At 38.8% G+C, this 23,588-nt stretch overlaps 1 protein-coding gene across 3 annotated transcripts in view; it reads right to left on the reverse strand.

Moving 5' to 3' along the window:
- NUCB2 (nucleobindin 2) overlaps positions 1-23,588 on the reverse strand; it is a 736,170-nt gene that overhangs the window by 630,588 nt on the left and 81,994 nt on the right. For all 3 annotated transcript variants that reach the window (XM_044082707.1, XM_044082708.1, XM_044082709.1), the window contains exons 2-3: positions 20,332-20,407; positions 20,094-20,231 (exon numbers count right to left, since the gene is read on the reverse strand). In XM_044082707.1, the coding sequence (XP_043938642.1) occupies positions 20,094-20,231; positions 20,332-20,407 (214 nt within the window). The remainder of the gene's footprint in view (positions 1-20,093; positions 20,232-20,331; positions 20,408-23,588) is intronic.

Raw genomic sequence — 23,588 nt, forward strand, 5'->3', positions numbered from 1 at the left:
TGCAGAAAAAGTATCACCACAGTAAGGAATAACCTATTTCTTCCAAACTAGAAGTATTGTTTCAAGTAAGGAAACAGCATCTCCTTGAGTTCCTAAAACGAATACCTATCGGTTTAAGGACACAGAGTGCTTAACAGTATAGGCCACATTCAAAAACATGGAGTAGAATGCTTATAACGGATTGGTTAGGGCGGCTTTGGGTAATGTTTTCAAGCTTCACAATTTAAACCATTACTTTCTGCACACAAATACTGTAGAATGTTGCACAGCTTGAAGGACACAGCACTATAATTTGAATCGGCAGTTTGTCTTAAAGTGTAGTGAAAGGAAAAAATAAATGTTCTACTCCTAGGATCACATCAGGCTGGGTAACTAATTCTCCAGCAGAATGAAGTCTACAGCTACCACCATTCTAATTAGCCTACCCTAGAGGAAACATGTCTTTCCAGGGGGCAATTAAGTGACTTCAACTCCACCCTATTAAGTTGTGGTAGACAACCATAACAAGCAGCTTGTGTGTTAGAACATGCTTCACAATATCTGTTACAGTCTGAAAAAGAACTTGGATTAATCAGCAGTAGAAGATTTCAACATATTAATACCAACAGTAAATATTCTGGAGTCTTTTTCATTATGCATGTGCTGTATAGATAAGACTGAAAGTTTGGACTGGGGACAAATCCCAGTTTAAACAGGTTCCAAATGCTGTCCAAGCCCATAGCATCTTATCCCGATCACTCCCATGACATGCTGTATATAGACCATTCCCCTTTTGACATTACCAAACACAACAAGATGTGTAAGAATTAATTTGACAGCTGTTAACCACAAAACATACTATAATAAAGTTAGACCAGCAAAATAGGCTTAAAACCTGAGCTCTGGCCGGCTAAGATCTAGCTGTATTCAACTGGACGTATAAGAGAATTTAAGTACCTTTTATCTGCACTTTTTTCAAATAATACAGCATTTTAAATGATTTATTTGTGTTGCATTGAATATTAACTGAACTGGAAGTTTTGACTGTTTTTTCAGTTAGTGCTTGCTAGATTTTTTTGCCTGTTAGAATCCTGCATAGACAGTAATTGCAGTTGGGGGTAGTCTCATTCATGGATATCCTGTTACTGCCTATTTAAATAGTACATTATGGAATATTTTCTGCTTAAAACCTGAGCTTTGGCCGGCTAAGATCTAGCTGTATTCAACTGGATGTATAAGAATTTAAGTACCTTTTATCTGCACTTTTTTCAAATAATACAGCATTTTAATCGATTTATTTGTGCTGCATTGAATATTAACTGAACTGGAAGTTTTGACTGTTTTTTTCAATTAGTTCCCCACCCACCCTCTTTGGTTTTGTTTTGATGTTAATCTTGGTGGCTTTGAACCTGCCCACCCCTCTTGTAAATTTGTGTTTGGATACTCCTTCTGGGCCCATCTCATTTGCTCACTCAACTGAGTGCAGTGAGATCATATTCTGATTTCAGGCACTCCCACTGTGTACAAAGAGAGCATTTGGGAAAGAAAAAAAAAATAAGCTCGTTTCCTGCCTTTCCTGTTAAGTGGTCTAGACTGTTTGTAAGCTTCTGAGCCCCCAAACCTTTTTGTGATGAAGGGAAGCTTTCTAGCTTAATTTTGTTTCTTAGAACTAGCCAGTTTTCTAGTTTCTGCACTCAAATCTGTTTCTTTGAACTCAGCACTTGTTCAGAACTCGTAAGCACTAAATAAGCTGCAAATTACTACAGCACTCAACTTTCCTCACTTGTCTACAGGAAAGCAGTTTTTAGTACTTAATAAATAAGCACCAATCCAGGCAAGTCTAAGGGTCAGCTCCCGGTGATTTCTCCTGTCTGCCTGATGAATCTGGGCATCTTGGGCAATGCAGCAATTGCCTCATGTACACAGACAACCCTCTCCTCCTCCTATCCAACACTACATCCTGTGAGAGATGCACTTATATAGCCAAACTGGAAGCAAAGCTCTCTTCACCCAAGACTGGACTAGACAGTCAAGAGGAGAAGGTAAACACTTGCACCACACCACACTCATCGCATAGCCCCTCAAAACCTACCCCACTAAAACACACACATAGAAACACAAAAAAACACACATCTACATTAGCGGAGGTTGTCAATAAAAACCTGCCCAAGCATCAGGGACCTACAAAGCAGAAACGCAACCAAACCCCACCCCCCAACACAACCCCAATGACACATAGCCCACAAACTCAGTGTGCCACTCAACCACAATCCACAAGGCCTAACAACGTACCCAACACTCTAGTCATAGGTGACTAGTCAGACACAATGACGTTCCACTCACCAGGCTAAACAAAGAGAAAGTTATTGTCAGCTGTCAGGTGCCAGGATCCGCCACATAACGCACACACACACAGGTCACTCCACAACAAGTACAAATATGACACTGTCATTGTGCATATTGGTGTGAATGACTTGAGACATATCTCCCTGGACTACATGAAAAGAGACATGGAGGAGCTCTCCGATCTTGTAGCCCAGGCAGGTATGACCCTAGCCCTGAGTAGCATCCTGCCATCACCCAGAATGATACCACAGTACAAGGACAAAATGATTGACTTCAACAATTGGCTAAGCTTCTGGTGTCATTCTAAGGGGATCCAGTATTTGTCGGGGATGACATGATCGACAGACCACGATGCTTTGCCAGAGATGGCCTGCACCTGTCGCCCTTGGGATTCCGGACACTGGCAAAGGCTCTTGCCACCCCTATAGTGCCTTTTTTAGGCAAGGTTCAAATGACAAATTCACCACCTTAACAGGCACAAGCAAGCATAATCTGAGGGTAATGCTACTCAATGCTAGAAGTCTAAACCTCAAAATGCACTCACTTGAGGCACTCCATAAATGGAGAACATCGACATCTGTGCAGTGACAGAGACCTGGTTCAAAGCTCCAGAGAGCAACCCTGCATTACCAGGCTATAATTCATACCAGGAAACGACTCGGCCAGTATATCCAAAGAATTTATTTTATAGTACCAACAATTGATGTTCTCCAGCGCCTCGGCATAAGCCTTTTAACAGAGTATAACAAAACCCATTTCTCATTCCTTTATATAGTAAAAAACTATTCTAATAAAACAATTAAAAAAACACTTAAATACAGCAGCCATTTCCAATCAAGCTCTCTATTTAAACACTTAGGGTGTAAAGTGTCAAATTTTAAAATAAACAGTGCTTCTTTAAATTAAAAAAATATCATAACAGTGATAAATTTGGAAAAAGTACATTGTGTGAAAGGTATGTGCTTGAAGAATAAACTACAGACCCATGGACCCCGGGAACTACCGCCCCATTAGCCTGACGAGCCTGGTCTGCAAGGCCATGGAATGTATCATCATGGAACTTATAAACAAAGACACTGGTAATCTCCAAACTCTGGACCCCACCCAGTTCGGGTTTGTAAAAGGCAGATCATGTCTCCTAAACCTGATAGACTTCTCTGAAGCAGTCACCAAAGCCGTAGACAAGGATAAGGTGGTTCACACAGCCTATCTAGATCTTGCCAAGGCTTTCAACACCATCCCCCACTCTGGAATTATAGATAAACTCACTAAACTAGGTATAAATCCCTATGTCACAAGATGGGTTGCCAACTGGCTCACTGACAGAACCCACACTGTGAAAGTAGCAGACTCCAAATCCGACTTCAGACCAGTGACAAGTGGAGTACCACAGGGTTCAGTCCTGGATCGTCTCCTGTTTGGTATCTACTTCTCTGAAGTACCGGCTAACACAGAAGGTCTTTGGCTACCGAAGTTCACAGATGACTGCAAACTAGGAGCCATAAATCGAAACTCCTAACTATGTGGACATCCTACAAAAGGGCCTCACTGAGTCAGATGCCTGGTGTCAAAGCCATGGCCTCAAGCTCAATGCCAAAAAGTGCATCAACATCCCATTTGGTAAAAACTCTGTTTCCATGAACTACAACAAAGGCAGTAGTATACTTAACACCGAAAGTGTGAGAAGAGACCTTGGGACACAGGTGGACAGTAGTCTCTCCTTTGATAATCACATAGCCACAGTAGTCAGGAAATCCTTCTACATGGCACACCATCACAAGAGGTTTCTCATCCAGAAAAAAAGAGGTCATTGTTCCACTCTACTCATCACTCATTAGACCCATCAGAGTACAATGCTCCTTTTGGTATGTACCTCACAAGACATCAACAACTGGAAAGGGCGCAGAAATACCTCACAAAGAGGATTACCGGCCTCAAACAGATACCTTACGCAGACCGTCTCAAAAAACTCCAGCTTTACTCTGTCACATATCACCTACTCAGAGGTGATCTCTGCCTAACATACAAAGCTATGTCAAACCCAGAGCTGTTGGACATGCTCCACTTAAAGAAACCCCAATCCCTCCGAGCTACACGCTCTAGGGACGTAAACCTTGTCACCACAATAAACAGAACATGTCGGTGGGATAGAATCCTGTCCCACAGACTTCCCATACTCTGGAATAAACTACCTATCTATATCAAACAAAGCTTCTCATTAGCACTCTTCAAGAAAAATCTTGATGACTGGATGGGAAATAGGAAATTCACCCCGGGGATCACCTCTGTGGCTCTGCTAGACAGTGGCACAGGAAAATTATTTTCTTGGGTGGCAAAAGCCAGGGTACCTTTTTGGCTGGGCTTGTATAGGCCCCAGGGCTGATAGCCTAGTACCTACCTATGAACCTCTCCAAATATCTGCATCAACTGGAAAGGCCACATAAATACCTCATTAAAAGGATCCATGGCCTCCAACACCTGTCCTATGTGGACAGGCTCAAATCACTGTCACTCTACTCTGTATCGTACAGATTGCTCAAAGGTGATCTGTGTCTTCCCTTCAAGGCAATCTCAGACCCTGCTCTACTAGAGATGCTCCATATCCATAAGTCTAACTCCTCGCATAGTACCCAATTGAAAGGCTTAAATCTAATATGTGCCATTAACAAAACCTGCAGGAGAGAAGTTTGTCTCCCAGAGACTGCCCCGTCTCTGGAATACACTCCCCATACACATCAAAGTACATCGCTGACCCTCCAAGCACAACCTTGATGAGTGGATGGGCAAGAAAAAATTTGTCCTAGGGGTTCCACCTGTGTCACTCATTGACAGGAGCAACAGGTGCTGATTGAGGTTTCTTTTTGGGGATAAACTCTTGGCTAGGCATGTAAGGGCCCCAGAGCCATTAGCCTAGTGATCCTATGATCTCCTATGGCAATAAAACAAAAGGGTAATAAGAGAGTCATACAGAATAAAGGATCATCTGTTGTTAAATAGTCGTAATGGAGAACTGCAAAAAGGGGAAGAATCTAATTATGGCATGGACAGACTACAGGAAAAGCATATGACAGTATCACACATTTATGGATAAAAAAAAAAAAAAACAAAAAAACAAAAGAGTGCTTAAAAATGTATAAGATACACCCTACACTGATCGATTATATTACAGTGACCATGAAAGAGTGGCAAACCACTTTGCAGTTAAGCCATGATAAAGGACAAATTACTATTCCAGGGATAAAAATTCAAAGTGGGATATTCCAGGGTGACTCTGTCACCGCTGTTCTTCTCTCTTGCCCTTAACCCATTAAGCTATCTACATAAGAAATTATGTCACTGCTACAATTTAGCTCCCAGAAAACAAAGTTTAAAGACTTCTCATTTTCTTTTTGTAGATTATTTAAAACTGTATTGTTTATCAGATGAGGAACTGAAAGCACAACTGCGACTGGTCAAAACTTTTTCAGACGATATAAGAATGTCATTTGTTCTTGATAAATGTGCAAAGCTCCAGCATCAAGAAAACAGCAGCTTGGGACATGAATGTGATATAAAAGTACTTGAGAAAGAGGGAGTATATAAAGATTTGGGAATAGATGAAGGATCAACAACAAAACGTGAACAAAGCTGAATAAAACAAGGAATATTTTAGAAGACTAAAATTAATATTGAAAACAGCACTGACATCTAGGAACAAAGTCCAAGCTATAAACCAATTTGCTCTTCCTGTCATAACTTACAGTTTTGGAGTAACTGACTGACCCCAAAAGGTCTTGGATAGGGTGGACAAGAAAACAAGGATGCTTCATGCTCATCAAATCATCTTCCTCTTTCGGTTGCTCCCATTAGGGTCGCCATAGTGGATCATCTGTTTCCATTTATTCCTGTCCTCTGCATCTTGCTCTGTCACACCAACCACCTGCATGTCCTCTCTCACCACATCCATAAACCTCATCTTAGGCCTTCCTCTTTTCCTGTTATCTGGCATCTTCATCCTTGGTGTCTTTTTCCCAATATACTCTGCATCCCTTCTCAGCACATGTCCAAATCAACTTAATCTTGCGCCTCTGGCTTTGTCTCCAAACCTTCCAACCTGGGCTGACCCTCTAATATACTTATTCCTAATCCTGTCCATCTTTGTCACACCCAGTGCAAATCTTAACATCTTTAACTCCGCCACATCCATCTCTGACTCCTGCCTTTTTGTCAATGCTACAGTCTCCAACCCATATAACATAACTGGTCTCACTACCCTCTTGTAGACATTCCCTTTCACTCTTACTGGTACTCTTCTGTCACAAATCACTCCTGACACTCTTCTCCACCCACTCCATCCTGCCTGTACTCTCTTCTTCACCTCTCATCCACACTGACCATTTCTCTGAACTGTTGATCCCAAGTATTTAAACTCATCTACCTTCGCCACCTCTACTCCCTGCATCCTCGCCACTCCTCTATCCTCCCTCTCATTCACACACACATATTCTGTCTTAGTCCTGCTGACCTTCATTCCTCTTCTCTCTAGAGCATACCTCTACCTCTCCAGGGTATCCTCCACCTGTTCTCTACTCTCACTACAGATCACAATGTCATCTGCAAACAACATAGTCCACGGGGACTCCTGTCTGATCTCGTCTGTCAACCTGTCCATCACCACTGCAAATAAGAAAGGGCTTAGAGCTGATCCTTGATGTAATCCCACCTCCATCTTAAACACATCCATCACTCCCACTATAGACTTCACCACTGTCACACTACCCTCGTACATATCCTGTACCACTCTTACACATACTTCTCTGACACTCCCAACTTCCTCATACAATACCACAACTCCTCTCTAGGCACCCTGTCATATGCTTTCTCTAAATCCACAAAGACACAATGCAACTCCTCCTGACCTTCTCTGTACTTCATCAACACTCTCGGAGCAAACATTGCATCTGTAGTGCTCTTTCCTGGCATGAAACCATACTGCTGATCACTAATCATCACATCCCTTCTTAACCTTGCTTCCACTACTCTTTCTCATAACTTCAATTTAATCCCTCTGTAGTTACTACAGCTCTGCACTTCATCCTTATTCTTAAAAATTGCTACCAAAACACTTTTTCTCCATTCCTCAAGCATCCTCTCACTTTCCAAGATTTCATTAAACAATCTAGTTAAAAACTCCACTGCCATTTCACCTAAACACCTCCATGCTTCCACAGGTATGTCATCTGGACCAACAGCCTTTCCATTCTTCATCCTCTTCATAGCTGTCCTTACTTCCTCCTTGCTAATCCACTGCACTTCATGATTCACTATCCGTACATCATCCAACCTTCTCTCCCTCTCATTCTCTTCATTCTTCAGCCCCTCAAAGTACTCTTTCCATCTGCTCAACACACTCTCCTCACTTGAGTACATTTCCCTCATTATCCTTGATCACCCTTACCTGCTGCACATCTTTACTAGCTCGGTCCCTCTGCCCAGCCAATCGGTACAGGTCCTCTTCTCCCTCCTTGGTGTCCAACCTTTCATACAACTCTTCAAACGCCTTATCCTTGGCCTTTGCCACCTTTGTCTTTGCCATGCACCTCATCTCCTTATACTCCTGTCTACTTTCATCTCTCTGACAATCACACTTCTTCGCCAACCTCTTTCATTGTATACATTCCTGTACTTCCTCATTCCACCATCAAATGATTTAAAAAAATCATACCAATATACCAAGTCTATATTTTCCCAGTTCTGAAGGCGGTATGGGCCTCCTCGAAATTGATTACATGTATAGATCTGCAAGCATGGGACTGCATACATATCTGTTGAGGAGAATAAGTCTAAGATGAGTTCTCTGCTTAGTTTAGCAGAAGCATATTGGTGTCAAGCAGGAATGAAAATCAAACCAGAAGTAGATAAAAATCAGGCAGCAAATGAATGTGCTAAAAACAAAATAAAGACTATAAGGTGAAGGATCAGATGACCGAGCAAGAAATATGGAAAATGCATAAAAATAGTTGCAAGTATAGAAAACTCTTGGAACAACCTCATGTTGATCAGGATTGAATGCAGAAATTGTTAAGGAGAGGTGAATATAAACCAAAAGATGAAAGGTTAATATTGGCAGCCGATGATAGTGGACTACATACAAATTGATTTACAAAGTCCACTGAAGACGTGGGAGAAACAGACAAATGTAAGTTTTGTAAAGCATAACTGGAAACAGTTGCACATCTTGTTGCTGGTTGTGATATACTAATGGCAGAAGGACTGTATACTGAAAGGCATAATAATGTGGCAAGACTGTTGCAATGAGGATTGTGCAGATATTATAATACTGAAGTAGCTAAAAAAACATTGGAAACAGGAGCTACAAAGCATTATAGAAAATGATGAAGTTTATATATCACAAGGGATCAGCCATTACCAACAGTTCAAAAAACGAATGAGAGAAAACCAGATATAGTAGTCCATCAGAAGAAGACAAAAGTAACACTGATCATTGAAATTGCTATACCCAGTGACTACAGTATCTTATATACACAGAAACACAAAGTCATAAAATATCAGGATTTGCAGGCAGAAACAAGGGCAATGTGGAAGGAGGATACCCAGACAGTTCCAATAGTAGCAGGAGCAACAGGTCTCATCAAAAAGAATTTACAATTGTATTTAGATATGTTACAGATACATGTAACTCTGTATGAACTGCAGGAGGAGTCATTACTGGGCCCATTGCGTGTGCTGCGAAGAGCACTTTTGCCTGACATCAATGATTGAAACAATACCAATTTTATGAACTTGAACCGTACTTTGACTTGGGAACGGGGTCCATTCTCATCATGGTATTAGAAACCCAAAAGGCTTGGAAAATAAAAAAATAAAATTTTAATTACATTAATTATGCCATGGTTAGATTTATCATTTTCTGGAGTACTTTCTTTCACACTTATGACCTGGAAACATGAACAATTTCTAAATGAAAAGAACACACCAAATTATTACTTTAGTAAAGAAAAAATAAAGAAATGATCAAAATCTGCAGAACAGATTGTTCTAAATTTAAAGATTATGGAAATTCATATTTTGGGTGACTAATAGATAAGACAAATGAACAACGCATTTTCTTGTTGAAAGTAAAAAACAAGAAGCAAATATGTCCTTAAAACGGTTAACCTGTACTTATAAAGTGACTGTCAATGCAGCCTTTATTAAGAGTACAATAATTCAAAACACGATTAAATAAAAACCTGTTGTCAGCTTGCACTTCAACTAAGTCATTTTTGAATGTTCTTTTTACTACTGTTGACTATACACCTTATCTTTTTTTGAGTTGTCCGAGTGTCTGTTATCTCAGTCAATTATCGGATATATTTTACAACATTTTATGCTAAAGAATTTACACTAGTTTAGGATTTCCACCAAGATGATTTTACTTCATATAACATATAAATGCTGTTTGCAGTTAAGCCACACTTGCCTTGATTCCACACTTTGGATGTCTGGTAGTGCTGAGTCAGCCCTTAGCAGATCTCAGCACTCGGGTGTCAGTTTGGGAGGCATACACTTCATCTTCAGTGTAGCTGCAAGGATCTCAAATTTAGCTGCTCAGTGAGTGCTCACCCATGACCGGTCTTGTCAGGCAACTATGCTTTCCTTAGACAAAAGTTAGCAGCAAGGTTTACTCAGAACTAGTGTCTTGGGGGTCTAGCTCTTCAATGAAAAGGTAGCTTTTCCAGCTCAGGCAAAGCGGACTAGCACTATCAAAGCAAAAGCAAAAACAAAAACACAGTTTTGTCTTTGGCTAGCTAAGCTTTCAAAAAGCTTTTTGTAAAATTAAATTCAATACTTCAGTCTGTTCCTGATGTTAGTTTTCTCATGTGGCTCAGAGTTAACTTGCTGGTCATTTTCTCTGGAGAGTCAAGTGCTCTTAAATGTTAATCACAGTAGTAAGTCTGATGGTTTGGCACTTCATGGCTGTTTTTCTCAGCAGTGCTGCAGGTGATGGGTTCAATGCTGGTGAGCTCACAGGTTCATCTCATATAACCAATTGACGGGCCTCACTGGAGAAAAGTAGGCACCCATTTCTCCTGCTTTGTGGTACAGCCCTGGGCCATGATTTCAGCTTCTGTTTGGTCATTACTGCTGAACTGGGCTAGGAATTCATAACTACCATATAAAACTGTCAGGAACGCACCAAGATGTTGCCTCATATTTTGCCCTCTTCCTTCCAATTTTAAATTTTCTGGTGATTATTGTAGTTTTAGTTGTCATATGACAGAATCTAGGGTTTCATCCTTTTTTTGTGATTCAGAAAGTACATGTTGAGAGAAGTTTCTTTTATTGGTACTTTAAGTCAAACAGCGCAAGAATACTCCCGCATTATGTTAGATTTCAACTCTAGGAACACATGCTGACAAGCATTTGAGATCTCCAGTCTCACTTTCCTAAACATTATGGTGATCTGAAGGTACAGTACTTCTTCACTTTTAAACAAAGATTAGGTGATTCTGTAAGAAGTGTTCCATGGAATGCAGAACAGGATACATTTATTTAAATGGGATTTCTTATGGTCATGCTTACGATTTAGTCTCGAGTGCTTGTTTAGGAAAAGTGAGAAGTTTGCTTGTGATTGGATGAGAATGAGTGGCGATGGGGTCTTCATGGTCCTCGGTCATCTTGTGGAGACTTTTCATGGCCAGCTCATGTTGTAAATTTTTAGTCTCCACAACTTCTGTCCACTACCTTGCAACATGTAAAGCAAAAGGGCAACTTGGGACACACACCTTCTGCTATTGCATTTACATCATGGTTAGTATGTTTTAAATTCCGGTAAATAAACTTAGGTGATTCAGTATCTTAAATATCATTAAGTTAAAAACAGACAGTTTTAACACTGAGTGACAACTCCTTTCCCTTATGTGGTGTTGCATCTGTGGAGACTACGGCATTATTTGCTGCCAGTGTTTTTAGATACTGCCTTCACGTACTGTAGCATACACAAACTATTTGTGCACTTGTTTGGTATATAACTGGTTACAAAATTTCATTATATATAATTTGCCATTATTAGTGTGATACATGTTACATGTTATTCCAAGATCCTTGCTCACGGCAATGTTCTATGTTGCTAGGTATGACATTTAAGATCAGTTTCTGCACTGCTGGGGCTCTGACGTTAGAATTTACTGTTGTGGGGATGACTGGTGAATGCATGCATGTTGATTTACATGTTAGGTGCACGGTGATTTTCTCTTCTAAGTAAATATTTGGGAATATATTGAGTTATTTAACTTGATGAACGGGAGTGTTACTGATGTTATATACGACAGGTAAGTGGGGAAACCTAGAGGTAACCATATGACAGTACATCTTTATTGCGTCAGCTTCCCTCTTAATTGTATGCAATCTTTTTAGTCACCAATTTAAGGTAGCTTCAGGTATTTATTATTTATGAATAATAATCACTGAATTTATTTCTGTGGTGGGAGGCCTGCTTGTATAAACATAGTGATTATGAGCTAAACACTCCCTCAATTTTATTCTCCTCCTGCCAGTTAAGCAGGCTGTCGACTCTGCAGTTATACTGGTAATTCTGTCACCTACTTTATATATTGTCGGCTAACTTTATACTTCCTTTTAGGATTCTGTTTGCACTACAGAACATGTAACTCAGGTAGCTGGAGTTAATGGCAAAATCTAAGACTCTGAAGAATTTTCAACAGAAAAGCTTTAGTAACCTAAATCTAGGTTTCCACCATCCCCCCAATTCACACCAAGCTGGAAACTCAGCAAATAACCAACTCCATAGAAACAGCCAGTTCCTAAAAAAATCAAGTCGTACATCACAGAAAGTCCTGGAGGAACAAAATAAAGAGGAACATCCCTTTGCAGGTCCTTGAGGTAATGAACGTCAGTTGAACCACTCCAGTCGAGGTGAGGTACAGAGTCAGGATAGAGATATCTGGAGGGATTTATAGAAATACTCATTCAGAAGAGTAGCGCCAGGCTTTTTGAAGAGATTATTGAAAAAGGGTTAACTATGAATGTGATGTACAGCCTGGAGTACAGGGAAGGAAGCCCCAAGATCACTGGTCCCAGCAGCTTATTTCTCCCAGTTGCATACTACCAGCACCCAGGCAGGTAGAGTTGGCGTATTTCAGTCCAGCCACAGAAAATCAGGGATTTAATCAATGCCTCAGTCGGGGACATTCTTCAGCCGTGCTTAAGGCTCACGACTCATATTTCACTGTCTGTTATGGAGAAGATATGTCAGGGGGACTATGTCAATATCTCTGACCTAGTTAATGTTGATGGCATCCACTGCATCCTAGACACAGATGGCCCGGTGGCCAAGGACTTGGCCTCGGCACTGGTGGTTTTGGGTGGTAAAAAAAAAAAAAATTTGGTTGTCAATTTTGTGTTAAATGACCATAACAGCTGAATGTGACCCTTCCCAAAAGCTGCCTTTATGAACTTTTTGGTTAACACTACACGAGTGTCACTTTTTTGTAGCGCAGAAGTTTTAAAACTGAAGGTCCTTGAACTGGAGAGGTCGTGTTTGAGCGTGGCTAGGGGGTCATGACTGACGGACCAATGGAGTCTTTCTTGAGTGGGGAAGAACAGCCAGGACATAACCCTAAACCTTGTTAATGGTTTCTTAATTGTTTTACTTAAAATCTGATCTCTTTGTGCTACTTGTGCATGCAGTTTACGATGAGGAAAATGTTAGATTTACCCGTGAAGGTAACAAAAAAAGTGAGTGGTAGTAAACTACAGTTAAAACATGTTGACCTGAATGTTTAGGTGTAATGACCAACTGAAGAGATATTAACACATAGGTATTTATTAATCCTTTTCAAGGTTAACAACATATAATTGCTAGTAATATAACGAATTGAAGATCTATAGACTATAAATAATATCTTGATTTTTAAATATCTTTTTTCTTCCCATCACAAACCACAAGAACTTAATATCAAAGGCACACTAGAATCTGTACATAAGAACTTTTGGTCTTATAAGGAATGGACCATTAATTTCTTAGTTTTAGAGCTACCAAGTCCTTAATCAAGATACAGTGCCACCAAAGAGCAAATTCTACATTCAGGAATAAAATGTTAGATCTTACACCACTAAATGAAGGGTACATAATTAAATGTATTATAAACTGTACCCATAAGCTACTTACAGATATATGGAGAAAACTTTATGCAGTATTTAGAAAGCTAACCACTTTCTTTGGCTAAGACATGACAATGAAGGAAGGGAAAAAGAAAGACTGACACATGGCAACGTAAACTAGTCAATTAAAATTTCTGGCCTCAAAAAAAAAAAAAAGACACATTAGTGCACCTTCCTGCCCACTATATCACAGACCCCAATTTCTTAACCAAACATATGGGAAAATCTGCAATAAACTAGTTTCCTGTTTTAAATGGAGATAATTCTCATTTTAGCTGAAGCCATATTAATCTGTTCTACTACCAGAGAGGAAGGTCAGAACAAATAGCACTGTCAGAAAAATAATATACTCTAAGGAATTAAAAAAGTCCTAGGAGCAACAAATGGTTTCCTAATCATAGGCTTTCTTAATACACAAAATACCTTTGCATTACAGGGAAAGGGAGCTGCAGAATTCGAGTTAGAAATGAGGGGATCAGTTCACTCATAAAACAAGTATCTACTTGGACATTTATCTGTCCAGTGAAAAATACCATCGGTTTTAACCAGGTAGGCTTCACTGGACACAAATTCCCTTTTCTGGAGCAACCCAGGTGCAACATATGGTTAAATGACTTGCTCAAAGTCACATGGTGGGCAAATGAGAGATGTGGGAATCTATCCTTGTAACACAGGAACTACAGCTGGCAAACTTAACCTTTGCAACAACTACTTTAAATCAAGTTTCAAAAGCACGTCTTGTTCTTTACCATGCAGTCTCCCCTTTTCCTTTCTCCTAAGCCTCCTCGTCATCAGGTTTTCTGGAAGCCTAGTCTTCTGGCCTTTACTTATTCAAAAAAGCTACAGCAGAGCTCCTCTCTGCTAATACTTTTGACAACTGTTGGAAATGCTAGTTACAAAGCAGTAACCCTGAAACCATCTGTATTAATATTTAAAAATAATGTCTTTATAAAACCAATCATTCTCATCCCAAGGAAAGGCTACATCCATCTGAGAAGTTGTACTTTTATATAAAAAGGTACAGATTTTGTACCACAGATACATTCTCCAACTTAATCATCCAATGCTACACTACTCACTCAGTTTATATTTCTTCTAAATAACATGGAAACATCTTGGTATGCCAAATACCATTAAAAAGAAACAAAAATATATACAGTACTCTGATTTCTCGTTGAATCAATCTCATTTTATTAACTTGGATGTTAGTTCACATCAGCTGCCACTGAAATCAAACAGACTAAAGTTATGCAAAAGATAAAATAAAAGCAGTACAACAGATGCACAACAAAGATGAATATGCAGATATTAAAGCAAGCCGGTACAACACTTCAGCTCCTTATGGTATTCTTATAGGCTTTACAGTGGGAGCCCTGTCAGCCATAGAATAAACTCTGCTCAGCTGCAATCTAAGAACAGCTACAAGGCATACATGGACATGCCACTCTTTCATCAGTCACATCACTACACACACAATTAAAAGTATAGTAAAAGTAAAATTATATATTTATTGTTTATTTATTTTATTTTACATTTGTTGACCAGGCTAGTCTAACTGGTTATATGCCCATTTTCAATAGAGTCCCGGGGTGAAAAGCTCCACATAAAAAACAAAACAAAAACAAACAGAACATTGCAACTTCAGTTTCAGTTCACGTGTCAGACAAAACACTTGTTTACATGGTAACTTAGCAATAATGATAGATAAAAATATTAAAACAAACTAGAAAAATTTTTTTTTTTTTTTTTTTTTGTGGACTAAACAATAATAGAAGAAAAGAGTATTCAGAAGAAAGACATAGATTCCCAAATTAAAGTTGTAAATATGGCATAAGAGAATAGTTATTTACAAGGTAGGGAGACTTAGTTAAGGGCAGTAACTGATCTATAAGGCAGTAACATGTTCATACAGTCTTTCCTGGGTACAATTAGTGTAACCTAGAAGGTAGTAGTCTTAAAGTGGCTATGAAGTGAGTAGTGTTTAGTGCTATAACCTAGGATAACAGGAAGAGAAATCTTAGTCTGAGTTAGTACAAGGACATAGCCAATGGGTTGTAAAGTATATTTGGAGTTTCTTTTTAAATAGTGCAGTTGAAAAAAGGGATGAGAGTTCATATATATACACATATACAGTCACATCTTCACTGCAAAAAAATTGTTAAATAAAAATATAAAGTTATCTTGGTTTTGAAAATCACATAAAAACATTAAGTGGTGTTGGCCCTAGGCCTTGCCACTAAAAAAGGTTAGGTACTGCTACCATGTTCAGGTTAAACAGTAATCATTCTGACTTTGCTCAACTAATGAGCGTTTATGTGAAGTTAAGCTGGAATACTTCACTGACGGCATTTTTTTTATTATGGTCAGACATCTGAAATGTGATCAACAAAATGGATGTAATAGATGAGCATGGAGACCGCCTCAGGATTAAAGGGACTTATCACTGCCGCTTCATTACTGCTCAACAGTTTCATGGTGCATGGCAGGCAAGTGTCATCCACTGTACTACATTCACTCCAACCAGTTTAACCCTATTACTGTGATGGCTTCTGCTTTTATGTTTGTGACGGTGCGTGTTCCAGTGTACTTAAATTTTGCCATGATTTCTTAAAATCCCATCAAAGTAATCAGCACTATACACAGTAAGCGGCTACCTGTGGAGGCCTGACAGAATGTGTGTGAAAAAAACTGAATAGCAGGGCAGTATATCAATCAGCTGTCTGACAGTGCCTTGGTTCAATGGTTGAGTACTTGGGTGTGGTTCAATCTGGTGTGGATTCTGCACATTCTCCTCGTCTCTGTGTAGGTTTATCCAAGTGGCCTGGCTTTTCCAACACTTCAAATGCATGCCATAGATTTGGCATTCTACCAAATTTACTTGTGGGCAAGTGTGCAGTGTTCTTTCGATTGTTGGACCTAGCTTGTCAAGGGGGCTGTCAGTATGTGTGTGTGCTTGAAATCTGTGCACTGTGTGAGTGAAAAATCACAGACTGTTACTTCGTCCACACACTATTGGGAAGCAGACACATGTATTTTGGGTAGAAGTAAAAAATAAAAATTGGTAAACAAGTCTATCTTTCTGGGATCCTGGCATTTCTGATGCTCATGGCTACGAAAGTGTTTTTGACGCAGACTTCACAAAGGCCTTCGAAGTGGACTTCACCTAGAGTCAAAGTAACCCTTCTCAGAGGTGTGCATACAAGGTTGCTGTAGTGTGTGTGTGTGTGTGTGTGTGTGTGTGTGTGTGTGTGTGTGTGTGTGTGTGTGTGTGTGTGTGAGATGGGAGCTACAGATAGGGTGGCCTTTACTACTTTAACTTTACTTGCAATCAAACCTCAGAAGTGAGCAAAAGTAACTTGTAGCTTGTTGGGGACAGAGTGGTCATTATTTCTTTAACTTTCTTCATAATCAAATTTCAGAGGTGTGCAAGGAAGGTCACTGTAGCTTGTGTAGGGACAGTGTACCATCTAGGAACAAGATGAATTATATTATACATTGTTTCACTTTTGTCACAATCAAATATTAGATGTAGGTGCAGGACTAAGGAGACATGCTATGCACACATATGTTTGCCACCTATAAGCTGAAGTATGTTATTGTGCTCTGTGCATTCTTTCACTTTTATTTCAGTCTGACATCAGAGGAGTACACAGAAGGTGGGCTTCCTTTGGGGGTAATGGTGAGGAAGCATGCTGTTTAGATATGACAGTAACACCTATAAATATGTGGCTGTTAGTTAATACACTGTCAACACAATTTAACACTAGGCAGATGCACAGAAAGTGACTTTCTGGGGGAGAGACAGAGAAGCAGGCACTATTATTATATGATATGGGTGCTCTCCAAGCAAGTTTCTTCTCTGAGAATCGGAATTATTGTTTTGTCTGATCTGAACTTGGGACTTGGACACAAATTATTTTTTCCTTGAAAGACAAAAAGACTGAATTTATTTCCTTAACAGAGCTTTTGTTCAGGTAATCATTAGATCAAAATGTTGGGAAAACGGGCTTTAAAATGTACCTCAGAGCATCTAGAAGCCCATGGCTTCCTGAGAATCTACGAACCACCAGAGACATTTTCTCCACTGTTATAATGTGGTTTTGGCCAGTTATGGTGTTTACGCTGAAAAGTAAGAGCAAGTCAGAGTGTGAAGAAAAAAAAAAAATAGATGGTGTTGGGAGGCCAGGATGTGGACAAAACAGGGTAGCACTGGAGATCAGCAGGGTTGGTGCAGCATCATAGAGCCTTTTGCCTAGAGTTTCATTTTACCCAAGGACAGCCCTGCCTAAACAAAGTCCACCACCATTAATGTGAGAGAGGGGCTAACAGTGCAGGTATGTAAAGTACAAAATGAAAAACCCGACTACTCCCTTGAGCCAAGCAATATCAGTTTAACATTTTACATCTCATATTTATGCTGTTGCTGTACTATCCCAACAGCAAATATCCTTTCTACAGGGTATGCACTTAAGATGACAACAGGAATATAAGGAAGCAGATGAAGATTTGTCTTTGAGGTCATTAATACCTTTAGAGATAAAGGAGAATTAATAAAGAAGTCGGTGTTAGGGACTGAGAGCTGAATGGCTCTGGCCAAAGATGGATGCTCTTTGCATTTCTTTAAAGGTAGAGATAGTCACAGAATGCCTTAGGGGCAGAGACAGAGGTTTTCTATTACGCAGATATATTTCTTCAAAACAGATACAGTCACAGTGATCTGACAGAAAGCTGAGAAGCAAAAATGTCTGTTGACTCAACAAAACCAGAAGTGTGTGTGAAACATCACAGTAGTGATGCTGAGAGAATGGATGTCCTAAGAAGAGCTACGCGAGATGGGTACCTAACTTCCAATGGATAAGAAATGTAGTGGTTTTCCAAAAAGGGAGAGAAATGAATAAATCTACTGACCATAGAGAAGTATCAGAAATCTATGACAGCTGGAATTTAAAAAAAAAAAAACGTTCAACACTGAAGGCATTCTTTGTAAGACAGATTACTATGCTTTTCCCAGGGCATTTTACATAAGTAAAATAAAATTGAAATATGCATCAGGTAGTCTAGAATTAGAAGGTAAGTTTCCCGTTAACTTGATACACACCACTCTAGAAAAGTAAGTAAAGCTATACCTTAAGAAATCGAGGAATGAAGCCAGAGCTGCAGCTAGGCCAGAGCAAATGGAGCACAAGCTAGTAAGTGGCATGATCCGCAATGCAGGTAAGGCAGAAGTGGTGTACCTGCAATGCATTTCCAGCACTCGCATAGTATCATAGCTTGACAAAGATGTCAGTATTTAGCAACTTAAAACACGTGCAGCTGTGTGACTGTTTAAAGGAAAGAGTGACTGGACATTTCTAAAATGTTGCTATATTACATTGCTATAGTCAAAGAAAGAACTTTTGTTTATTCAATTTTTGCCCTTAAAATTCAGCCTAAAGACAGCCCATGGCCCCCAATTATATAGATACTGCTCTTGATGATGCCACCAGAAGAGGTTTGATGAAGGGGCAAGTAGAAATATATGCACACTGCTTTGCATTCTCCAACCACGTGGCCCTCTACCACTCAGGTTCATTGGTCAGAGTTTGAATACTGGTACAGTTCTACCACTCAGGTTCACTGGTCACATTCTGAATACTGGTACAGTTCTACCACTCAGGTTCGTTGGTCAGATTCTGAATATTGGTACAGTTCATGGGAATGCTTCCTCTGCACCAAGGAAAAAGTGTTTTAAATTATGTTCTATTCTGCTTGTTGATTTTGCTGAGAACTATTTATTCTGATACCCAATTTCGTAAAAAGAAACAATAATTCAACCTAAACTACTTTGTTTATATAATTAAGGAGATGTTTAAAATGTTTATATTTATTCTCAATGTGCATGCCTTTTTACTTACTGAGAAAAATCCACCATCATAGAGACATGCTCACATCTTAACAATACTGAAGTCCTTTTATTATTACAGAGTAAGGGGGGGCATGAACTTAAACAGCATGGGGGCCCAAAGTACTCAATCTACCACTGTACATTTAATCTGCTACTGAATTTAATTATATATATATATATATATATATATATATATATATATATATATTACTTTTTATGTGCACGCAAGCATATGCAGGATGAAGCAAGTAGCAGTATAAAAGGTATGTATGCATGTATTCAAATTTTGTCTTTTGGATATCTCAATTAAAAACTTCCACGAGGGATCCAAATGAAACTGCCTTCACCAAATGTAGGGATAGCAACTGGATAACACGTTATAACACTGTTACATTGAGGTCAGCAATCTGGGAGGACCACAACACTAAATAAGACTCATCAAATCTCCTCTGAACTCAGATCTGAGTTTTCATGTAAACACGCACACTCTTCAAAAAGAATGAATGTATGTGTGCAAATAAACTACCACTGTATGACAATGCTGCTCCCTCATACATTACATAACTAGAATCCTTAAATTGAAAACACAACTCCCAAATTAAGTACATAGCTTATACAATTACAGTTTTGAAAAATGTGTCTATATTTCTCCATTCAAATTTACACTTACAGAAATATTTGGTGAACCCTGTCAACATTAAATAAAATAAAATCTTACTTGAGTTTCAGGTTTTTCTTCTTCTGCATGTGGTTCTATTTTTGTCTTATCGATGTCTATAGGAACTCCTTCTGAAGTAATAAGCAGACAATTTAGGAAAAACATACAATGCAGCGCGACAGCTATCCTCCAGTGCATCTAGGAAATGGAACAGATAAAGCTGTTAATTTTATCCTTCAGCATTATTTACATAAATAAAACACTATTTCCAGCATCATACAGAAAGACTAAGACATACCTTCGTTAGTTGATTAACTTTTTTGACTTTAGGGTCAGATGTCAAGGCACAGGCGATCATGCACTTAGCAGTGGTTCTGTAAGGAAAAAAAGAAAACTAAATGGGAGTACAAAGGTTTCAACCATACAAAGCAGCTAAGTAATTACAACATACAAATTTTCACCAACTTCCAAAAAATCCTGCTTTAAAAGAAAACCCTACTAATAAAGAGGGACTACCTTATTTCTGGTTGTAATAAAGATGCACATTAACAGATACTATAAGAACAGTAATAAAAATGGAATAGGTTATTCTTTTCCCCAAAAGATAAATTAAATATGAATTACCTGTATTACACATAGTTATTTCACATACATATTTAACTTCCTGTCCATAAGACAAAATTAGCTGAGCTGTGCTTACCTTTTCCTGTGAGACATAATACATGAAAGAAAATGTGTAAAATGATGCAACTCAATTTGCTAATGTGTAAATGTATTGCAGTTTAAAACCTTGCTCAAAAATGTGGGTCATGAAGTGTTTTCTCAACTGGGAGAGTTAGATACATATGAAAAATCAAATAGCACTTACTAATAGCACAGGCTGTACCATGAGTCTTAGCATGACTAACCTATCTTTTTGGTCAACTTTAGCCTGTCAACTTAGAACTTACATTCTTACTACGAAGCAAAAACTTCAGTATTTGAAGATGTACATGGTTTTGTGTGTTAATGTAAAGTTAATAGGCTTTAAGAGGGGTTTTTGTGGGTTTGTTCAGTTTGAGGGCTTTCAAAAAAAAAAAAAAAAAAAGAGTTATGTAAGATATGACATAGGCACAAATGCTGTTGAAATGTATAAAAGACCAACCTGACGAACAGTGTATGTTGTTGTATCTTATAGCTTTTCCTGGTTAGGGGTCGCCACAGCAGAACTCCGGTCCGCTAATGACTGGCAGTAGATTTTTACGTGCCGAGTTGCCGGCACCGACGCACAACCTTCAACGAAGGTATGCCCATTCACGCATGTCTCCGCACAGAAGACACTCTAGCTGAGAATTGAACAGGACAACGTCTTACTGTGAGGAAACAACGCTACCGCAGCACCACCACCCCAGTCTGCCGAACAGTGTATACATGTAACATAAAAGTTGGAACTAGACATTTAGCAAAAGAGCAGCTATATATAAAAGGTGATAATAACTATATAAGAAAATTATGTTTTCTGCAATGTATTTCAATCTGAATGGTCTTACAGATAAATATAAAAAGCAAAGGGTTGCGAACTATATTAACAAATACAGAGTGCAAATAGTTATGTTGTTACAGGTGACAAACCTAAAAAGAACTGAACATGCAAATTTGATAAAGTTTTTTAGGATGGTTATTCAGTGGAATATTTGGGCAAAGGAAAACAGGAGTACTTGTATTAACTGCAAGAGGAGCTCCAATAGTGATAGAAGAGGGAAAAAGATAATAATGGAAGATACATAGTACTAAGGGGCTAGGGAGGAGGATTACACTGGCATGCATTTACATCCTCACTAAAACTGCTATAATGGAGCTTAAGAAAATTCTCAGAGCTTCAGACCTTCAGCAAGGAATATTACTTATAGATGGAGACTGGAATTTGGTTTGCAACAGTGAAGATGTGTCTAGGAGGGCCTAGAATGGAAAATATAACAAGGGAGGATAGATTTTTGAAGATATTTATGAAAATGTTTGGCATGGAAGATGTGAATTCAGTACTACGAGTTGGGAGTGAATTTACATATTACTCACCGAGGTGGGAGTGAATTTACATATTACTCACCGAGATACAAAAACTGGGCTAGGCTATACAAATTTTATATCTCACAGGAACATGTGCATTTAATTGAAGGTGTTAAAACACACCCAATAACTATTTCCGATCATGCACCCAACATAAAAATGCAAGCTATTAAAATGAAAATAAGGCACTGGTACTTTCCCACCTACTGGTTGGAAAGAGAGGAATTTAAGGAATGGGTTGTGGAATTCATTCAGGAACTACTCAGGAAGACAGATTTGTCTTCTGAAAACATAGATAAGGAGTGGGATAAAATTAAAGTGGAGTTTAAAACTATGTTAGAAATAAAGAGAGAGAGATATGGTTAAACAGTAACAAGAATTATTTAGAGGGATTAACACATGTTTAAGTACTGCAAAATAGGTTGAATCTCTCAGAACAAGAAAATGAACAACTGCAGAACGCTAAAAGATAAAATAAGGGATTACCTTGATAATGTGCACGAGTTTAGCATGGTTGTTGTTAAACAACTGTTTTTTGATAATTCTAGAGCACAAAAAATTCTAGCACAACTCATGCAAGAAAAAGTGGAAAGGGCAGTCACCAAACTTAGGGAGCCTATAACAAGGAAGATAAGAGATCCTTGTAAAAGTATTAGAAATATTTCGGAAATTTTATGAAAATTTGTATAAAGCAGAGAAATACGGAAATCAAGAAAAGGTACAAATGGAAATGTTTATGGAAGAATTAAATATGCCAAAGTTGGAGGTAGATGAAGCTCAGTTACTAACAGGATAGGAAAGGATGAAATAAAAATAGCTACTTATAAACAATCTACAGGAAAGTCAAGAATAGATGGTATTCCTGTGGAAGTTTAGAAGCTAGGAGGGAAAAAAACTGAAAGATCTGGAAGGTTTTGTTTAACAGCATTTCAAGAGGAGGAGAAGTACCAGCATCCTGGAAGAAGGCGGTGGTAACTGTAATACCTAAAGAGGGTAAAGATCCATTGGATCCAGCTTCATACAGGCTCATTTCAATACTAAACCATTATAAAGTGTTTATGTCTATAATGGCTAAAAGAATAGCAAAGGTGATACCAAAATTGCTAGATATGGATCAGTGTGGTTTTGTGGAGGGGAGGCAAACATTTGACAATATTAACAGAACATTGATGATCCAGACGAAAACAGAATGTAAGAAAGTTCCACTTTTATTGGTGGGTCTTGATGCAGAGAAAGCATTTGACAGAGTAGACTGGGACTTCATGAGCAGTGCAATGGAAGCATTTTCTTTCCCCGATACGATTATAAGGTTGATTAGAAGAATATAAGAGGGATCAGAGGCACAAATTAAAGAGGGTGTGGTCCTCTCTGATAATTCTTGCTTGAGTACAGGAACCAGACAGGGTTGTCTGCTTTACCCTTTGTTGTTTGCATTACATTTAGAACCACTGGTAAAAAAAGGACTCGGAAATTCATGAATATAATTGGTATGGTAGTCAGGAAAAGCTG

Source organism: Protopterus annectens, chromosome 9.part0, assembly GCF_019279795.1.
Source record: "Protopterus annectens isolate FY-2018-M chromosome 9.part0, PAN1.0, whole genome shotgun sequence".
NCBI lineage: Eukaryota > Metazoa > Chordata > Ceratodontiformes > Protopteridae > Protopterus > Protopterus annectens.